Source organism: Cervus elaphus, chromosome 33 (genome assembly GCF_910594005.1).
Source record: "Cervus elaphus chromosome 33, mCerEla1.1, whole genome shotgun sequence".
Taxonomy (NCBI): Eukaryota; Metazoa; Chordata; class Mammalia; order Artiodactyla; family Cervidae; genus Cervus; species Cervus elaphus.
The window spans coordinates 45,705,219-45,725,055 of record NC_057847.1 but is presented as its reverse complement, the minus strand read 5'-3'; the positions used below and the strand labels follow the sequence as shown (position 1 = coordinate 45,725,055).

The 19,837-nt window shown below is 38.8% G+C and overlaps 2 protein-coding genes and 1 non-coding gene across 9 annotated transcripts in view; 1 reads left to right on the top strand and 2 right to left on the bottom strand.

The window, feature by feature from the left end:
• The window catches only part of PRPF40A (pre-mRNA processing factor 40 homolog A), a 60,309-nt gene extending 57,994 nt beyond the window's left edge, over positions 1 to 2,315 (bottom strand). For 2 of the 7 annotated variants that reach the window (XM_043894014.1, XM_043894017.1), the window contains exons 1-2: positions 1,793 to 2,314; positions 547 to 678 (exon numbers count right to left, since the gene is read on the bottom strand). In XM_043894014.1, coding sequence (XP_043749949.1) covers positions 547 to 678; positions 1,793 to 2,002 — 342 coding nt within the window. In that variant the 5' untranslated portion in view covers positions 2,003 to 2,314. Of the gene's footprint in view, positions 1 to 546; positions 679 to 1,792 lie in introns of all 7 variants that reach the window. The other 5 variants (XM_043894018.1, XM_043894020.1, XM_043894016.1 and 2 more) reach the window with 4 other exon arrangements.
• Positions 2,316 to 2,578: 263 nt separating this feature from the next.
• ARL6IP6 (ADP ribosylation factor like GTPase 6 interacting protein 6) overlaps positions 2,579 to 19,837 on the top strand; it is a 34,120-nt gene continuing 16,861 nt past the window's right edge. Inside the window, exons 1-3 of the mRNA XM_043894021.1 lie at positions 2,579 to 3,572; positions 5,032 to 5,085; positions 13,559 to 13,691. Of these exons, the coding sequence (XP_043749956.1) occupies positions 3,173 to 3,572; positions 5,032 to 5,085; positions 13,559 to 13,691 (587 nt within the window). The 5' untranslated portion in view covers positions 2,579 to 3,172. The remainder of the gene's footprint in view (positions 3,573 to 5,031; positions 5,086 to 13,558; positions 13,692 to 19,837) is intronic.
• LOC122688862 lies at positions 9,408 to 9,511 on the bottom strand. The gene has a single exon (XR_006339604.1). It is a non-coding gene; the product is annotated as a U6 spliceosomal RNA (small nuclear RNA).

Sequence of the window (19,837 nt, the reverse complement as noted above, 5' to 3'; positions counted from 1 at the left end):
AAAAAACAAACTAGTGTCAGTGGTAAATAATCTACCTATTTGGCACCATCCTATGAAGAACCAAATCAGAGTAGAATCTTCCCACATCCACCCCCACCACACACATACACACAGGACAGGAAGCTATTTGAGAAATAAAATTCATTCTAAGTCAAAGGCCTAAACGATTGCTGTTTTCAGATTCTATGCAGGTACAACATCCACCGACATAAATTGTATTGACATAGCAAATTACTTCAGTTGACATTCTTGGGGGGAGTAAAGCCATTAAACTCAAAAGCTTAGATATACATTGCTACTTTTAAATTAAAAATACAAAATAAAAACAACTCAGCTTTGTTACTGCAGAAAGCAAACCTCTTATACAGAAGACTTTTCAATACAATCAAAATTTGATTAGTGTCATGATTATCCAACATTTCACTTACTTAAAAACATTATTTTGACATAAAATGAAACAAACAGCTGCAAGTATGCCACAGATTTTGAAATTCTTTGACATAAGAATACCACAGGCAAAAGTAAACAAAAACAAAACATTCTTACTTGTCCCATTGGTGGTCCTCCCATTGGGGGCATCATTTGTGGCATCATTCCATGAGGTACAGGAGGCATATTCGCTCTCTGACCCATAGGATGCATTCCCATTGGGGCATAATGCATGCCAGGGTGCCCCATCTGAAAAAGAGGGACAATTTTAAAATTTGCCAAGTTTCAACAAATGACTCTCAAAAATTTGATTCCTATAAATCAGTTCTGTGCATGACATAATATTTGGCTAATGTTCGACTCAATTACTTGGTTAAACTTTCTTGTCTTAAATAAAAGAATTACAGCAGTGTTTATGAGCTTTTAACTTGACCAAATTTCATAAAATGGAAAAATTAAAATCAGTTCCGGACACCCAATTCATAGTTTTTTTAGAGCATGCTGATTTAATCAATTGTCAGTTGGCTTGCTGAGAGGAAACGCATGTGAAGGCCAGCTTAACTGTTATGGTGAAAACCACAACTTTGTCCTACTTCACAGATATAAGATAGCTAACTATGTTCATTTTATAACGTCACATTATCAGATTCATTTCTAAGCTGATTTTAAGCTTTAGAACGCTGAAAATTTAGCCAATTAACTGAGATGAGGGCTGATCTTATAAAAGAGAGCGTCGGTACCCGGGGACACTTCACTCCTAACAAACAAATATATTATTTCCTAATAGGATCTCTAACACAGCTAAAATTACTTATGCAAAAAAATATTTTCCCCCCAAAGACTAAGCTCTGTTATTGACGAGCACTAAACGTAAACAACCAATTTAGGCACCTTAATGCGCTTTTTATAAGCCAACTCCTTTCTTTACGTGTGTCCATTGTTCCAGGTCGTAAAACCAGGTAGTCATCTGCTGCCAATACTCCCAGCTATCCCCTCTCTGCGAACACCACTACTACTAGTTAAGATTCTGGCAGACTCTGTTAAAAGTCTACGGAAAAAGTCTCCGTCTCCGCCTCCCCGTCCCGGCTTAACCCGGCCTACCTCTCCAAAACGCTCACCCCGCCCAGGGCCCAGCACCTCCACCGCGCATCTGCCTAGGCCGAGCCTACTCAGAACTTCCAGGGTCCCACTTCCTTTCCTTTGTGCATCCCCGCTCTCCATTTCTCTCCCTCGGAACAAATCCCACCATCTCGAGCTCTTCCTTCGTCCACTCTCATCTTCTTCTCCTTTTGGAGAATGCTTCCTGTCTCTCTGACTCCGTTTTTCATTGTGCCGCTTTCCCTCTGCCCCACCGCTCCCTTACCGAGGGCCGTCTCCTCAGGAAGCCGTCAGCAGAGACCCAAGAGCTGGAGCAGAGGCTTGAGCCGGACAATCTCCGCTCCCCGTCCCCGAGACCCCGCGAGGGAGGATGGTTCTCCATTTCACTCACCATGAGGCCTCCACGCTCAGCTCCCGTCCCCGGCCTCATCGTCGGGCTCAGACTGCTCCGCCGGCGGCCACTGCCGCTACACATACCAACAAGAAGCGATCTGAGTGGCTGGCGCCCACTGGGGCCAAGGGTTAAAGGCTGCCCTGCGCTATAGGGCGGGATCAGCGGGGCCAGTAGGCTGACAGGCTTCCCCGCTGTCCAATCAGACTGCGCTGCCGACTCGCAGCTCTTCGGCGATTCGCCCCCGGCCTCAGCCTAACCCAGCGTCGCCTGCATGGGGTTGGGGGAGGGGGACGGAAGAAGTTTCTGCGCCGATTCCCCTGCAGGGAAAACTCCACCAACTTTCCCCGGGGACGGGAAGACGACGGTGTCCCAGCTTCCCGAACTTAGACTGCCACACCACGTAGGGAGTGGATCAGTGGAGGCCTGCCACCTTCAACACCCCCCCCACCCCGCCCGAATTACCTAAACCCCACAAAACCTGAGGCCGCCAGTTGTGGGGTAGGGTGGGATGGGGGTAGGGTAAGCAGCGTCTAGCGTTAGCGGTGACTGGGGCCGGTAGTGCGCGCGCGGGACTAGAGGCGGAGGGAGGGCGCGGGGCAAGCTAGAGGAGGGGTCGTCAGGAGCGGATACGAGCTCCTTAGACACCAGCTGGCTAGCGCGCGCCAGGGTGGGGCGGGGGGTGGAGGCTTGGAGGGAAGTTGTGTTCGGGGCGGGGAGAACAATGTGAAAGGGAAGGCGGTATTGGGCAGTTGAGGGAGATGAGGGCGCCAGGCGCTGAGCTTCCGTTAATGAGGGAAGCCGGGGGAGAGTGCAGGTGTAGAGGAGAAGATGGGAGAAAGCAAACTGGTTCGGGAGTGTGTGTTAGCGGGCACTGGCGGGCGCTAGGACCGGGCGTAGAGGAGGTGCGGCTTTGGGACTGCGAAGGCACGCGCTAGTTTAGAGGTGACGCGAAGGTGGCGGAGGTTTCTGGCGGAGAGACTAAACGCTTCAGGGAGAGGAAAGTCGGTTTCCTTGGGCTTCGGCTCGCCTTCCCTCGTACTGCTTGCGGGTCTTGCTCTGGTCCAGGGGCGCTCAGCCTCTCCTCGGCCCCATGGCACCTTTCTTGCCCCAGCGCGCACCCTTGCGCACCCCTGCGCGCCAGGGCCTAGTGGTGGAGGCCGCGGGGGACCCGGCCGCTCATTGGCTACTGCGACCGCGGGCGGGGCGGGTGGGCGACGCTGGACCTCAGAGGGCCTGAGCGTCTTTCCCGCCATGTCGTTTGTGGAGAGCGGGAAGCGTTCGGCCGTTCTGCGCCGCCGGCCCGGCACCCCTGTCCCGTTCGCTCGACCTGCGTATTCCGTTTTCAGTCAGGGAGATAGCTGGGGTGAGGGCGAAGTCGAAGAGGAGGAGGGATGCGACCAAGTGGCCCGTGATTTGCGGGCGGAGTTCTCGGCCGGGTCGTCGTCGAAACCTAGAAAGGACTCGGGACTCCGGCCAGATGGGGACGGATCTCCGGTTCTGCCCGATAAACGCAATGGCATTTTCTCGGCGGATGCGGGTGGTAAAACCCTGGCTCGGCGTTGGCCGGTCCAGGTCCTCTCAATTCTCTGTTCGCTGCTGTTCGCCATTCTCCTTGCCTGCCTGCTCGCCGTCACCTACCTGGTCGTAAAAGGTACAGAAGGAAGCCGGGGCCTTGAAAGTCTATCCAGAGTTTACTTCAGTTGAGCTTGGACGTGGCCCTTGCCTTCATCGCCCTCGCCCCCATCGAAGGCGGCAAGCTTGGTAGCTGGTTTCATCCATACGCCTCATCCGCACCTTTCTTTGGTCTTCCCCTTTGTCTTCTCTTTTCTTAAAAGTAGAAGACTTTGGTCGGTGATCAGGAGGCCCGCTTTAAGAAAGGGTCTTGATAGGTTGGTAGTCTTGAAGAAATAATGAAATCAGTGAACACTTGGGGATAAAATATTGGTAAAATCAAGCAAAATGCAAAACAACTGTCCTTAAAGGAAGGCGGTGAAAAGGGTAATTTTAAAAGGCTATATACAAGTTTGAAGACTTTAATCCGCAACTGGTTAGAGGTGTACAATCCACCCGTTCTGTACACATTGAATTCCTGAAGAACAAGGATTTCCATTGCACAGGCCAAAATGTCTACTTCGGTAAAGTAGTCCCTCGGGTTTTGTGCTAAGTTTGCAACCCAGTATTATTGGTGAAATTCTGTTGCAGAGCAAGATAGTCTGTTCTTTCTCTGATTAATGGCTTTACGTTTCCGTGTCTGAAGTTGAAATACTGGCCAGGTTGAAATAGAAAGAAATATGCCTTGATAGGTTTTCCAGAACTCGTACAAATGTATTATGTGTTTGGATATTTTACCGTGGGAAGAATCAGACCTGAGTTGAAACCTCAATTCTAACTGTGATTTTGGCTAAGTTATTGGGGAAAAAAACTACCTTAGTTTGTTGTATGAAAAGCACCCAATATGTTACTCGAGTACTAGTTTTACTTCAGTAAGTAGAGTTAAATCTGTTTAATTATAGTTTTTATTTTCCCTCGTTGCTTCAGGCCCCTCATGAGCTGTCCATGGCATCTAACACCTCTGCCTGCTTGATTTTCATACGGAAGACAGATTGACATGTTAATGTGCGAGTTTGATCTCTTCCTACAGTGGTACTGGGTGTAAACTGTCAGTGTTAAATATTTGGGTGCCAGTGTTTCATTCCTCTACCACTCCCCTCCCCCATTTTTTTCAAAGCAGCTCAGTTTTGTCTTGTAGGTAGTTATTTCTGTTTTACTCAGAGAGATTGCCTTTGTTCATAAAGTCATAAAACTTGGTAAGTAGAAGTGCATTGCAGAAGACCTTAAACTGTGCTTATTTTGGGGAATAAATAGCTGAACTCAAAAACGAGTAATTTGCCTTGTATAAAATGTCTTAGGAATAAAAATTCCCATTTTAAATACATAGCAGTTGATCATAAAGACATTTTATTTGCTTACTGAAGGTCACATAGCTAGTAAATGGAATCCAGGTTTGAACCCAGTTGTTTCCAGCTCCACAGCAGTTTCCAGAACTCCGTGTCTTTCTAGCCTTTGAGCTTCTGTTCAAGTTATAAAATCATCTCTTTTTGTATTTACAGAGTTACATGCTGAAAATTTGAAGAATGAAGATGATGTAAACACTGGACTGTTAGGTATGGACCTTACTGTCACTTGATTTTTGAGCTCACTTTTGTTTTTTATGTTTTAATGATATACAGGTTTGGATAAAATATGTAATATATTCCCTGTGCGATGTTGTTTCACTCTTCTTCGTTTGTATATGTATGTGGTATGTTTTGTTAGACAGACTTTTTATGTATGAGTATATGTTTGTTTGTATGCCAGACACACTAGGAATATGTTTTCAACACAACTGTATGTAACAGACCCAGAGAATACTTAACATTTTTTAGTTACCTTTTGGAAAAGCCTCTCTACACTTCTTTCCAGGAAGTAAACAAACAAACATCTCCTCACAGACATAACAAAGATAACATCTTAAGCAGGCCTCAGAAGTTTTAAGTTCAAATCTCCTTATAAGCAACTTGCATTTTTAAAAAATATGAAAAGCATTGGGTATACTTAACACAAGCTAGTTATGACTAGGAAAAAGACAGACCTGAGTTTCTATAGAATGTCAGTAGAATGCTAGTTTACAGATTTGTAGTAAAGTTCAGTTCTTATTTAATCTTTATTTTTCTCTGCCAAAATAATTGTGAAGAGTTCAGAATTTTACCTGTCTGGCATATTTTACTCCTATTTGCTATAATTTATTTGGCTGATCACTCTGAATTGGGGATGAGGGTATGGGAAATGATTGAGAGCTTATCCCACTTGTTATTCCCTCCCCCAACCTTAGCTAAACTATTTAAACTACCACTTCAAGGCTAATGTCCTCATGATTAGGACAACAGAGTCCACCTGACTGCCAAAAGGGAAGCTTTTATCTTCAAATTACGAACAGGTTAGTTTGCTAGATATCCCATGAAAACTTGTCTGTGCTTGTCTTAACTTCTGGCATGAGAAAACATGTCCTTTTCAGTTACTCATTTTGTTAGTGTGCCTCTGTGTGTTGTTAAACTGTTGCATCTCTAAAATCAACAGTGATCATAAGGCGTTTCATAGCATTTATTGATCTGTCAACTCTTGACTGAAAGGAACAATACATAAGCCTAAATACCTGTTAAGAAACTTAATTTCCGAAGGACCTGAGACACTGCTATTCTCATGCTTCTTTCTGTGAAAGAAATGTTCATGGGGAGCCCATTTATAGTTTTTTAAAAAAGGTTCATGATGAGCATTGTATCAGTGCCTTTGGGAGTTGATTGATCCTAATGGCTAACAGGATTAGGCTATTACAGTGTTCATCTTAACTAGTGAGGTAGTCCCACCAAGGAGATGTGATTAATACTTTCGGCTTCTCCCCATATCTTCCCTGGTTGGCATTGCAATCACACTGCAGAGTTTGTAGGTCTTTCCTTTGATAATTGTCCTGTAAGCCTATTTTTCAGATAAATTAATAAAATAAAACTTACAGTCATTTAGTTGAAAATCACATTCCAGCCATTCCTCCTTGAGTTATTTTCTGGCCAAATTGATTGCACTAATCATATATAACATTGAACTGTTTCATTTTCCACATTTGCTTTTCTATCAACATTTTCCCAAATTTGATCACGTTTCGCAGTTAGTCCTATTTCCAATTTTTGCATTTTTTCCCTAGTTTTATAACTAGGAAAAAGTATCAGAAAGAAGGATAAATGATCTTTTATTTGAGGCAAACCTGAAATAAGTGCATAAAATAGTAGAAGGAATCACCTTTAGCAGACACTCCTTAATCTGAGACTGTTATCAAATGTAGTGCTAGTACTTTTACAAACACTGTAAATAGTACTCTACAGAAATTGTAATCAGACTTTGTGGAGTTCCTTCAGTGTCTAAAAAGTTTTAAAATTTGATCTTTGGTTCCTATGACATCTATTAGTTAGTAGTTACCTTTAAGTCCCTTTTGTGACTAGGAGCAGATTCCTAGCATCTTGCAGTGTCAAGGGCTGTTTATTTTTTAGCTGCCCATTTACTGCTCGTTTTATGCTTGAGATGTTTCCAGGCTTCTACACATTTTCCAGAGAAGAGATGACTGACAAAGATGAAGTCTGCTCATTTAGAGAGTTGATGATTGAATTCTCTTCTTCTTCACAGTGATAAGTGAGACTTTGTATCATCATAATTGAATGATACAGAACATTAGAAATATGGTAAAAATTTCCAAGGGAAAGGATGTGTTGGGAAATGAACCATTCTCTTAGAAAGGTGCAAGTTGATAGCAACGGACTCAATTTCTTCCTTGCAGTGAAAGCTAATTAAAACCATAAACTTGAGCTTTTTAGTGGGTGTATAATATGAACCTTATAATTTGAGCCCACAGTCTATTAAGGAAATAATACAGTACTTTCTGTAGCTGGGTAGGGTAACTCTAATATTTCATTTAAAAATTCACAAATATGTTATCCTACTCTGCAGCAGAGTCTTTGTAAAATTTTGTATATTGCTGATAACAGTAAAAGAACCAAGGCAAAAAAGAAAAACAAAAAGCCTTAAAACACTGGAAGGATACAACCAAACTGTTAGTTCATCTGAATTTTGAAATTATAGTCAGGTTTTTTTTTTTCATCTCTGTTGTGTGTAGTGAATGACTGTAACTCCTAATGAGAAAAATGTTGTTTAAAAAAAGCACAAGTTTAAGGAAGTGTGAAAACCATGTTCAACAATTAACGACAGTACTGAACTTTTACAGTATGTAAGAAATGTGTTATTTCACCTGGTATTCTCAACTGTCCTGCATCCATAAATATAAAATACTCCCTCTAAATCAAAACTCAAGACAGTGTACAGTAGAATTTTTATGCCGTCAGATAGCTAGGCATGGTAGCAAGGCAAAAACAAAACAATACAGGTCATTATCCGGAATTATCAGTGTGCAGCTGAATTATTAGTCATTAAATCATTACAAGTCTCCTCTTAACATGTAAAAGTAGTAATGAGAACCAGACATTAGGAGCTCTATTTCTCAAAAATTGGTTTATTATTGTTAGTGTGGTAGTACCTGGCCCAGCTGATGGAAAGGATGTTTCTTAGGCTCATGAAGTCAGACTTGAGTTAGCATCAGAATCACCTGGAAAACTTGTTAAAGCGTTTTGCTGGGCTTTACCTAGTCTAGAGTTTCTGTTTTAGTAAGTATAAGGTAGAGCCCAGAAATTTGCATTCCTCATAACTTTCTAGGTGATGGTCATGCTGCTACTTTACAAGAACCACCAGTCTAGTAGTTCTTACTCCTCAGTTATATCAACAGCAAACAAACAGAAAAACCCTGAAGATTTTCTTACTCTGAATTTATGAAATTTCAGCCCCAATCCTTAGTCTCCTGGATCAAAGTTAAAGTCACCTAATTGGCTGCACTCTCAGTGTCCTCTCAGGGTCTATTGGACCCAGTCTTCATTTTTAAATTTTCTTGAGCAGTTCTTTTTGTAAGAATTATTTCATGTCTTTTATTCTTACTTACGTGACCTTCCACAGAATAAAGAGAAAATTGAGATATATATATTTTTATAGAATAAAGCTTATTTGATCTTGAAATTACCTGATTGGTGCATTGGCCCCTTTTATATATCTAAGATACATTATAAGATTTTAATTATCTTATTTACCTGTATCTGGAAACACTTTTTGATCTTGAAATTACCTGATTGGTGCATTGGCCCCTTTTATATATCTAAGATACATTATAAGATTTTAATTATCTTATTTACCTGTATCTGGAAACACTTTGTTATTGTATTATATTAGGAATCATTTAATATTACTCATCAGTTACTCTCAATTAGGCTAAAAAGAATAAAATAATTTTGATGGAATCATCCAGAGCAGAGGTCAGCGAACTGTGGCCCTCAGGCCAAACCTGATCTGCTACCTGTTTTTGTAAATTGAATATCATTGTAGCATACCCATACCCCATTGTTTTATATATTGATTATGGCTGCTTTCATGCTAAAACGTCAGAGTTGGGTAATTGGGAAAGAGACCTGATGGTGAGCGAAGCTGAGGATATTTACTATCTGGTTGTTTTCGGGAAGACTATTGTATTCTCAACCAGGTGTCGTTTAACAGAGAGGACGAAGGCAAAAACACAAACCATCCCCTTTTGCTAAAATATGTATAACGTTCTTTTTCATCTTTTATGAGTCTATGCCTGCTAATTTATTTGATACTGTTTGTAAATGGACAAATGCTAATGGCAGGTGATTGGAAAGGAAAGGGGGGGAAATCATTGGATTGAGCATTCAAATTGTTTAAAAATCTAAAAATGAAGATGTTTTACAGATTACGGAGCTAAGTTGGCTAAGTAATATTTCATTGTATACATGTACCATAGCTTCTTTATGCATTCATTTGTCAATGGACATCTAGGTTGCTTCCAAAAAATGCAGAACACTTAATAAATTTGCATGTCATCCTTGCACAGGGGCCATGCTAATCCCTGGATTGTTCCAATTTTAGTATATGTGCTGCCAAAGTGAGCACTCATTGTATTCTTTCTTCTACTTTTGTGTATGTTTGAAATTGTTCATAATAATAAAGTTTTTTTTTTAAGTTTCCCATGTGAATATGATGATTTAACATGATTGGAAACTACAAATGGTACTTAACTCAAGTTTCATCAGTTTCAGTCAGAGTATTCCCTTCCACTCCTTAACCTTTTAATAGGAAAGGGAGTAGAATTCCTACAAGCTGAGTGGCAGACTGACAGGATAGTTGAGTGGAGACCTGGATCAGTGCAGCTGCCGTACTCCCAACTGTGTGTTGACAGGTCGATGGCACTGGTAGGGGAGGAAAGGCCCCTTTCCTCTGCTCCTGTACTTGGAAATAAGCTTGAAGACCCACGGCCGCTCAGCTTTTTGATAAAGTTGCACACATTTGCTTACCATAGAAATTGTTGATTAGTTATATGCATGAGTCCATCAAAGCTTTTATTAGTAGCCAGCTGGTTATAGTTTTTACAGTTTATAAAACTACCTGACTGTTAAATTATTTTTGATTTTTAATTTCATAACTTAGTTATATGAGTTATAGTCTCATGAAAAAAATTTCATTAAAGCACAGGTTACCATTAATCTACTTGTGTATTTTCAGGTCTTTTTCTATTTGTTTATATGTATATAATAAGTATAGTAACTTAAGATATGTGCTTTTATCACAGCTGTAGAAAAAATAATTGTAATCATGCATATGCTGCAGCTTCATTAAAATATCTTGGAGTTCATTCTGTATCAGTAAACATAGTTCGCCCTCATTCTTTTTTTTCTTACTGCATTATATTTCATAGTATGTTAGCTTACTTAAACATTTCAAATGTCAGAAGCTCTAAAACAGGACTTGAAATTCATCAATATGTGGTCACATCTTGTCCTATTGCGTATTTATGACAGGAATACATTTTAGAAGAATGTAATTGATAGCTTAACATTTTTTAATAACCTTTCCCAGTATGGGAACATGGGAGGATTTTATTTTTTCTGTTTGTTTTTACTTATATCTCTGACTTCATAAAACTTCTAAAAGTCATCTCATCTCTATAAGCCTGAAATTGCTAAATAATAATGAAATGTTAACAACATATCATAATCTTTCTTTGCTGGAAGCTTTTTTAGAAACACATAGAGCTGCCATCATATTTCTAGAAAAATAACTACACTTTGAAATAAAAATCATATATTTTGAAAAGCAATCTCTCCAATTAGATAAGTGAAGATAAAACTCCAGTAAAGGGGTTAGACTAGGAATTTCCCACCTACTCTCCTATTTGCTTTAGGTGAAACCATTGAGTCCAGGGGGTTACAGTGGATGAAAGAGAGAAATTTCCATCATATCACCTGATGAAAATTAACTGTAGAGAAGAAACAAGGAGGTGTGTATTTAAAGACTTGTATTCTTTGACACAACAGTTGTTCAGAAATTTGTTACAGATATCTTTGTATAACTGTATAAGAATGTTACTTGCTTTATTTTTAATAGTGAAAAAGTGCAATAATAAAAAATATGCAGTGGAATTGTGGCTCTGTGTACTGGATATGGAAGGTCTCCAAAAATGTTGTGTGAAAAAGTTCAGGACAGTTTTTCTAGTGAGAATCCCATTTGTGGAAAATAAACTGAGAAAATACATACATGGCATACATTTGTTTATAACTGGCTCATTCTTGTACATAGCTATCTACATTACCTATATTTTTACAAAAGATGAACAATAAACTGATTGCTTTTAGAAACAGAGTTGGTAAATTGGGGAAGGAAGACTAACTTAATTTTTATGTACCTTTTAGAAATTATGTTAACTTGGTAAAATGGGTTTACAAAACATAAGTTATCAAATTTTTAGCTTCAGGATTTTTGTTAAAAAATGTAGTTGTGAACTGCCAACTTTTTCTGCTTGTTCATACATGAATTGAGTAATTTCAGAAGCATACACACATTTCTAGACCACAGTATTGCAATGTACTACAGTATTGCAATGTACTACAGTATTGCAATGTACTCTTTTAGCCCTATCGTTGTGATGTGACTTTTATCAAGGATGTAACTGTTGATCAGTTCAAAGTGAATGTAAAATAAATAAAATGCCCAAAATGAGGCAGGCACTTAGATCATAGAATAGTAGTTATTTCTGAAGACTCAAGAATATTTTTGTATTAAATCCAGTAAGTGTTCTGTTAAAGCACCTGAGTAAAAAAGCCTGATGGGCTTTAAGGAGCCTCACATTTTGTTATTGTTGGTTATTTTGTGTCTTTCTCAATTTTTTAGATATTTAGAATTTTCCATCATTCCACCACAGTCCCCATACAGTCTCTGGGTTGGCAGGAAGATTGCCCTCAGTCTTTACTCAGGTTATCTCTGCTCAGTCCCACATTGGGTATGGTTCTAGAGTTTGACTGTGCCAGGATATTGGGATGGGAGTACGATCTAGTCCTGAAGACATTTTGCCCAAATGAGTTACTGCTGAAACATTTCGCATTCTGTTCAGGATGGCCTTGCAGATGCAGCACCTTCCAAGCCACATGACCATGTGCTATTTCTATGCCCCACTTAAGGCAGAGGCATCTGCAATCTTGGCTCTGGGCCCATCTGCCAAGATTCTGTATACAGATCCAATTCCTCTCTGGTGTGTGTGGCTTCTTGATGGCTCCACCAGGAAACCTCAGCAACACTACTACCTCTCCATATACACATACAAATGCAGCCACACGCACACCACTTTTCAAAACCAGGACTCTTTCTCATCTGTAGGTAAAGCCCTCACTGTCTCCCTGTTATACACATTTTCTTCTGTATTCTTGCTATCCAAGATACTTTGTCTTTACCCTCCTTATATCTGTCCTACTAGTTACCTTAGTTTTGCAACATAAAAACCAAAGAGACATAGGGCTGTTCCTACTTTCTTTGCCACATCCTTCTGGGGCAATTAACACAAAGTTCATTATCTTTTGATAACCGGGGGCGGGGGGGGGGGGCGGTAAGGGAAGGGGGACTATCAGGAGAAAAAAATTAGGTTCATCTTTCAAAAATACTTTGCCACAGATTTGTTTATTGCTTCATTGCTCTGAGTTTCTCTTTCAGTGACTCAGTCGCTTACTGAGTTTTAATTAGTTTACGGACAGTCCAGTACACATTTATTTCCCACTCCTTGCTAAAATAAAGCTATATTTGATTGTGCATTTTTTGCAGCCAGGGAATTTGGTAATTCATAAGTCAGCCTCTGTTGTAGTCTTCTCAGCCTTTCTTCTATGTACTCCTGAGGCCTGGGATACACTCATCCGTAGCGGTGGCTTCGTAAACTGTATGAAGGAGGCAATTTGAATGTGCATCTTCAATCCTTCAAATTAATTTCTTCCATTAGTCACTGTTTATTCCCCACATTGTTCCATATCTTAACTCTTTGCTCTTACAGCTCGTTGTAGTACTGTGCTTTTGACTTGATATCTCTCATAAATTGCAGTTACAGTGTGACTGAAAATCTAGGATCCCAGCCCATTTATAAATTGGAAAGTAACATTTCTTCATGTACTGAGTGAGCAAAGTTAAGGAATCAGATTAGGTCTGTAATGTTTGTAGGAAAGTTATAAAGAGTAGACACTCTAATAAAATTAATTCATATGTCAAAAGTTCATGGTATGGAAAGAAAGGGATCACTTAGTACTCAGTAATAAAAAGTAGCAAGTGGTGATCACAGAGTTAAATAAAAAATGTCAGGAGATTTTAACAGTGAAGTGTTTTGACATTTTCCCCACAGTTTTCAGTTTTATAAAACTGAAGATAAAAGCTTTATTTTTAAGTTGAACTTGTATTCTTTTCCACATAGTAAATTATAATTGAATTAAAATATTCATTGATACGATTTCTAGTTTTGCTTTAATATTTTACACTTCCACAGGAGATTTTCTCTTAGGCTTATATCTCTTTTATCACTTAAATATAATTTAGAAGATTAGAAATATGTATGATCTTCTGAACGTGATCTGAGTTAATTTAATTGCTTTGGTGTTAATAATTCAAGTTTTCTCCTCTTTCCCCATTAAGGATTCTGGACTCTACTTATAATATCCCTAACTGCTGGATTCTCCTGCTGCAGCTTTTCTTGGACAGTAACTTACTTTGATTCTTTTGAACCAGGAATGTTTCCTCCTACTCCTCTTTCACCTGCCAGGTTCAAGTAAGTATTCCTGTTTTGTTTTTTTCCCAACCCATTCCAACTCTGTTGAACATACTAAAAGCAAGAGGTTGCTTATTTTTGAAATAATACGTTGAGGTCCCAATCTTTTATAAAGTACAGCTTGGCTCGGTCCTTAGATAAGTGGAGAAGAATATTTTAAACTCTATATGTAGATAATGCAGAGGTATTTTTAAAAATTAAATTCAAAAAATAAGATGTATGAAACTTCAGCAGCTATTAATCCTTTGGGGATGAAATTTCATTTGAAACAGTTTGTGAAGGCTGAATTAAAAATTCATGCTTAGATAGTTAGACTTAATAATTGGATTGAAGTTTTCCTCAGATTTAAACTCTGTGTAATAATTAGCAAGCATTTATGGCACCCCCTCCCAGTTTATATATCTAGACAATATTATATTTGTTTTATAGCGGAACATTAAATTTCTTTGGTCTCAATTTTCTGTTTAAAAGAGTTTCGGAAAATTTGGTAATCAGTATTCTAATCTAGTTTGTTTATGTTAGGAAGACTGGTTTTAAATAAAATTTTCCAAATGAGAGCATCTAAGATCTCTAGTTTATCCTACAAACTTAAGGTTGGAAGAAGTGGGAGAAGAGGATGAAGAGTAGAAAATAAATTATGTTAATGATACATATGTTATCAAGAGTATTATACTTGGTACTGTTGTTACTACCAGTTCCTGCCCACCCCATGGACAACTCATAGAGAGCAAATGAAATCTGTTTGAGGAACTGTGTAAATAAGAAGTTTAATACTAATGATAGTTACTAATAATCATTGTTATTAATGTTCTTTGTTATTTTTAAATTCATTTTTCTGTCTTATAAATATATCTTTAAAAATTTTGATTTCAAAAATTTTAAGTCAAAAATTTTGACTTAAATGAAATGTATAAGTTTATTTAAGACATCTTAATAAATCCCTATCTATATATGTAACATAAATCACATATTTGCCAATAAATTTTGTGTGTGTGTTTTGAGTGGATAATGATTAATAACCTAAACTAAGTTATATGTAATGGTGCAGTGCCCTCACATAAATTTACATGGGTAACATTCAGTTCGAAAGTTAATTTTGCTAAGCAGTCAATTCAGAGTTACTTTCTATTGCTGCTCATTGACATCAACCAGTTAACTTTAATGAGGGTGTGAGTCTGATATAGATAATACAATAAGTCACACAAAAAAACCTTAGTTTTATTTTTTTTTTCTTTTACTTATTTATGTCTCACTTCTCCCCTGAATTCTAGTCCTATATTTCCAGGTATTTAGTAGATTTTGCCACCTGGAGTCAGAAAGCACCTGGCACTTAGAATTGTTAAAACGTTTAGTCCTAGACATAAGTATCCACCTACTTGTCAAGGCCTGAAACCCTTTTTCACTCTATTTAGCCCTTCAGCGAGTCCAGTCATTCTTGCCTTTTGAGGTGTTATTGGAATACTTTGTCTTAGCACCCATGGTGTTTTTGCCCTATTTAAAGTCTTGGTTAGGGTACTTTACTCCTTGGAGTCCCCTACTCCCAGGTTCTCACTCTGATTTGTCTTGTGTATTACAGCCTTTATAAAAACAGATCTTAGTCACAGTTCGCTTGTTTAAAAGTCGTCAGTGGCTTTCTTGATTCTTTCAAAAGCAAGTCTGACTCCCATGTATAGCCAAACTGTCCTTCCCCAAGTGACCCTGCTCTGCTTTTCCAACTTTATCTTCAGCTTTTTCTCCAGTGCTGCCTCTCTCATAGCCGTTACCAGATTACCCTGACATTCTCTAAATGGACTGTGAACTTTTGGCTTTGCTCTTGCTCTTCTTTCTTCCTGGAATATTTTCCCTCTCAGCTTCACTTCCCCTATCATCAGAATTCCTAAGACTCATATGTTAGAAGCTTTTAGAGTTAGAAGAAAGCATTTCAGTGTTCCTTTAAGGATCTGGAATTCTAAGGGCATTTAACTAATTTCCTAAAATTTATCTTTGCATTTTTTATTAGACTAGAACCAGTAGTGATGGACCTCAGTTTTCAGTGTCTTTATTACTCATTCAAATATGAGATAGTGTCAGATCAGAGACTTACATATTGGTAAGTAGAGAGAAGTTAATTTTACATAGGTGTGTGTCTTAGTTGCTCATTCATGTCTGACTTTGCAATCCCATGGACTGTAGTGCCCCAGGTTCCTCTGTCCATGGAATTTTTGCGGGCAAGAATACTGGAGTGGATTGCCATTCCCTTCTCCAGAAGATCTTCCCAAACCAGGGGTTGAACCCGGGGTCTGCTGCATTGCAGGCAGATTCTTACTGTCTGAGTCACCCAAAATTGGGAAGTCCAATTTTATATACAAATCAGCTATTAGCTCATTGGAGTCAAACAGTAATTTTAATTGATCCATATATACTGAATAGAAGTACAGTCCAAAAAGACATAATAAATACAGTGGCAATTGATCACAGATTAACGGAAACCACAGATCCAAAAAAGGTATATAACATAGTGATAATTGATAGTTTTTTCATAGTGAAAACCCTGCCCTCTGTTGTTTGAAGAAAATAATGCAGTTACTTCAGAACTGGCAGAATATAAGTACATTCTCTTTGTCACCAGCAGAGTGAGTGCTTGTACAGGGAAACAGCTCTGCCTTTTGAGAAAGTTAAAATCTTCAGACTTTATTTTCTGAGAAATCAGATTGATGCATTTTATTATTTTTCAACATCACACTTTTATAAAAATATGTTTAGAACAGGTTAGGTATATTTTATTTAAAATAAACTGATGTTAATATAAATGTTTCCTCTGATTACATTAAGTACAGGTTCTTTGCTAAAAATTCAAAAGATAAAAAAATAATGGAAAAACTCTTAATTAGAGAAAATGACTGACAGCATTTTAATGTGCATCGTTCCATTCTTAGCATTTTTTTTTAAAATTAAAATTGGGATCATAGTATAGATATTTGTAATCCATTTTTAATTTAAATTTTTTTACAGTATTTTCTATTCAATATTTTTTTGAGATTTCAATGTTTTAAATATATTTGAAAGACCAATCATCATATATATCTGTTTTTTAAGGAAAACCTAATATAAATGATAGCTAGTTTCTAAGATAATTTATTAAACAGAGGTCTCCTTAACTAATTAAAAAGTAAAGAAAGGCACTATAATTGAGACATAAAGAGAATTTTCTCTTTATTTTTTTAAGATTATTATTAAAAATATTTCATATTTCTAAGTCCATCATGAGTATCAAGGATGAAAAGAATAAAATAATCAAGTCTAATTGGTTTGTTTTTTACAAAAAGCAGTCATTTGCTCTCCTTTGCAGATTGAAACCCAAGGGCATTTTTTTAAACTAATTAGTAGAGTGGGAAAAAAATTTGAGAAGCCCATATTTACTATGGCTATCAATTAGTTGTACTTCCTTAGAAACATGAACTCCTTGAGGGGAGAAAATAATAATCTTTATTGTTATGTAGTAAATTTTAGATGAGACATTTAATGAAATCACAGTTTGGATCAATAATTAATTAGAGAAGTTGAGATAAGAAATAAAACCTTTGCACTCATAAAAAATTTTTTTATATTTACACTTTCATATTTGTTAGGTATTATCTTAGTTCAAGCTGCTATAAAAAAGTACCATAAACTGGGTGGCTTATGCATGTGCATGTGTTAGTCATTCAGCCATGTCCGACTCTGTGCAACCCGATGGACTGTAGCCCGTCAGGTTCCTCTGTCCATGGAATTCATCAGGCAAGAATACTGGAGTGGATTGTCATGCCCTTCTCCAGGGGATCTTCCTGACTTAGGGATCAAACCCTGGTCTCCTGCATTGCAGGCAGATTCTTCACCATCTAGGCCACTTAGGAAGCCTCATGAACAACAAAAATTTATTTCCCACAGTTCTAGAGACTGTAATTCTTAAGATCAGGGTGCCAGCTGGTCAGTTTCTGGTGAGGTCCATCTTCTGGGTTGCAGAGGACGTCCTTCTCATTGTATCCTCACAGGGCAGAGAACAGAGAGAGGATGCAAGCTCTCTTGTGACTTTTACAAGAACACTTATCCCACATCCCATTCATGAGGGCTTAAGTCTTATGACTCTCATCCAATCCTAATTACCTCTAATGGCCCCGCTTTCTAATATGGTCAGTTGGAGGGTAAGGTTTTGACATGAATTGGGTGGTTAGGAAATGGACACAAACATAGTCCATAACAGATACAGCTGAGAAACTTTCATTTTCACATACGCACAGACCTTTAGGAAAGTGATAGTCACTCAGTTGTGTCTGACTCTTTGTGACCCCATGGACTATACAGTCCATGGAATTGTCCAGTCCAGAATACTGGAGTGAGTAGCTGTTACCTTCTTCAGGGGATCTTCCCAACACTGGGATTGAACCGAGGTCTCTTGCATTGCAGGTGGATTCTTTACCAGCTGAGCCACAAGGGAAGACCTTTAGGAAATAAGATGGTTAAAAAACTTTGCACAGTGTATTTTTAGTCAGCTACTTAATGGGCTTCAAAGGCTTTTTTTTTTTGACCCCTCACTGAGGCATGCAAGATCTTAGTTTCCCAACCAGGGCTCAGACCCATGCCCCCTGCAGTGGAAGTACGGAGTCTTAACCACTGGACTTCCAGGGAAAACCCCCAGAGGCATATTTTTAAGAAAGATGGTTGTCAGGCTGATTTTGCAAACTTTACTGGGTTAGAAGGTATACTGCATTGTCAAATATATAAACTTCGTGATTAGGAAGCCGTCATTTTCTTTGTAGAAAAGGAAATTTAGGTCAGTTGTACTTTTAAATTATTTTCTTAGTTTCTGAAAAATCTGTTAAAGAGCTAGAGGCAGAGGCAGTAACTTTAGATTCCCTGGGGTGTCTGTTTAGGCATTGCCTACTTCTTACTTTATAATTCATTATCCTATTCTTCTATCCTATTTAATCAATATCTTTAGTTCACTATTCATTAGGTTTTCCCTGTTCACTCATTGGGTTTTGTTAGTGATTTCCAAGCAGGCAAATTTAACAGTATGCTGCTGCTGCTAAGTCGCTTCAGTCGTGTCTGACTCTGTGCGACCCCATAGACGGCAGCCCACCAGGCTCCTCTGTCCCTGGGATTCTCCAGGCAAGAACACTGGAGTGGGTTACCATTTCCTCCTCCGCGATGCATGCATGCATGCTAAGTCGCTTCAGTCGTGCCCGACTCTGTAGTTAATATTTCACATAATGGTAATCTGCTTTAATTATAGTTTTCAGGAGTTAATGTGTTTAAGTATATGACCACCTATGTAAAGATACTACAGTCAGAGAGAGAACCCAAAACCTAAAAGAATCTTGGGGTTCTTTCCAGACTGAGCTGGTGGCAGCATGAGAACTTATTTAAAGTCCTTCTGAATGGGGAGGAAGATAGGTATAGATAGGAGATATGTACTTGAGTTGTTAAAAAGTACAACTTTTTAACAAATATTCTAGGATCACTTTGGATGTCTTAGACCTTCATATTAAAGGTTTTTGGAGAACTTAGTCTCTTCTAAGTCACCCATAGGGGTTATCATTTGTCCAGGTCCTCCATTTTTTTTTAACAGATGAAGACACTGAGTCCCAAGGGATTTTTTGCCTTGCACAAAGCCAAATAATTTGCATGTGGCATAGCTGGCACCTAACTATGTTTATTGTTTTTGTTTGCCCATCTCGAATCAACAGGAAGAATTTCACTGATTGAAGCAGTGTCATTTTATTGACAATTAAAGGCACTTGCTGTGAGCCTTTGCTCTGTGGCACTTTTGCCCATGCAATATTGCCAAATCCAGTTAAAGTCTGTTCTTATTAATAAAATCTCACTCTGTTCTCTCCTTCACTGTTTTCTGTCAGTGACCAGAGTGCTCCACTTCAGAATGATTTTTCTCACATTTCACATTACCTGTGCACAAACACCATCTCAGTTCAGTTCAGTCCCTCAGTAGTGTCCAACTCTTTGTGACCCCATGGACTGCAGCACACCAGGCTTCCCTGTCCATCAACAACTACTGGAGCTTGCTCAAACTCATGTCCATTGAGTCGGTGATGCCATCCAACCATTTCATCCTCTGTCGTCCCCTTCTCCTCCTGCCTTCAAACTTCCCAGCATCATGAGTCAGTTCTTTG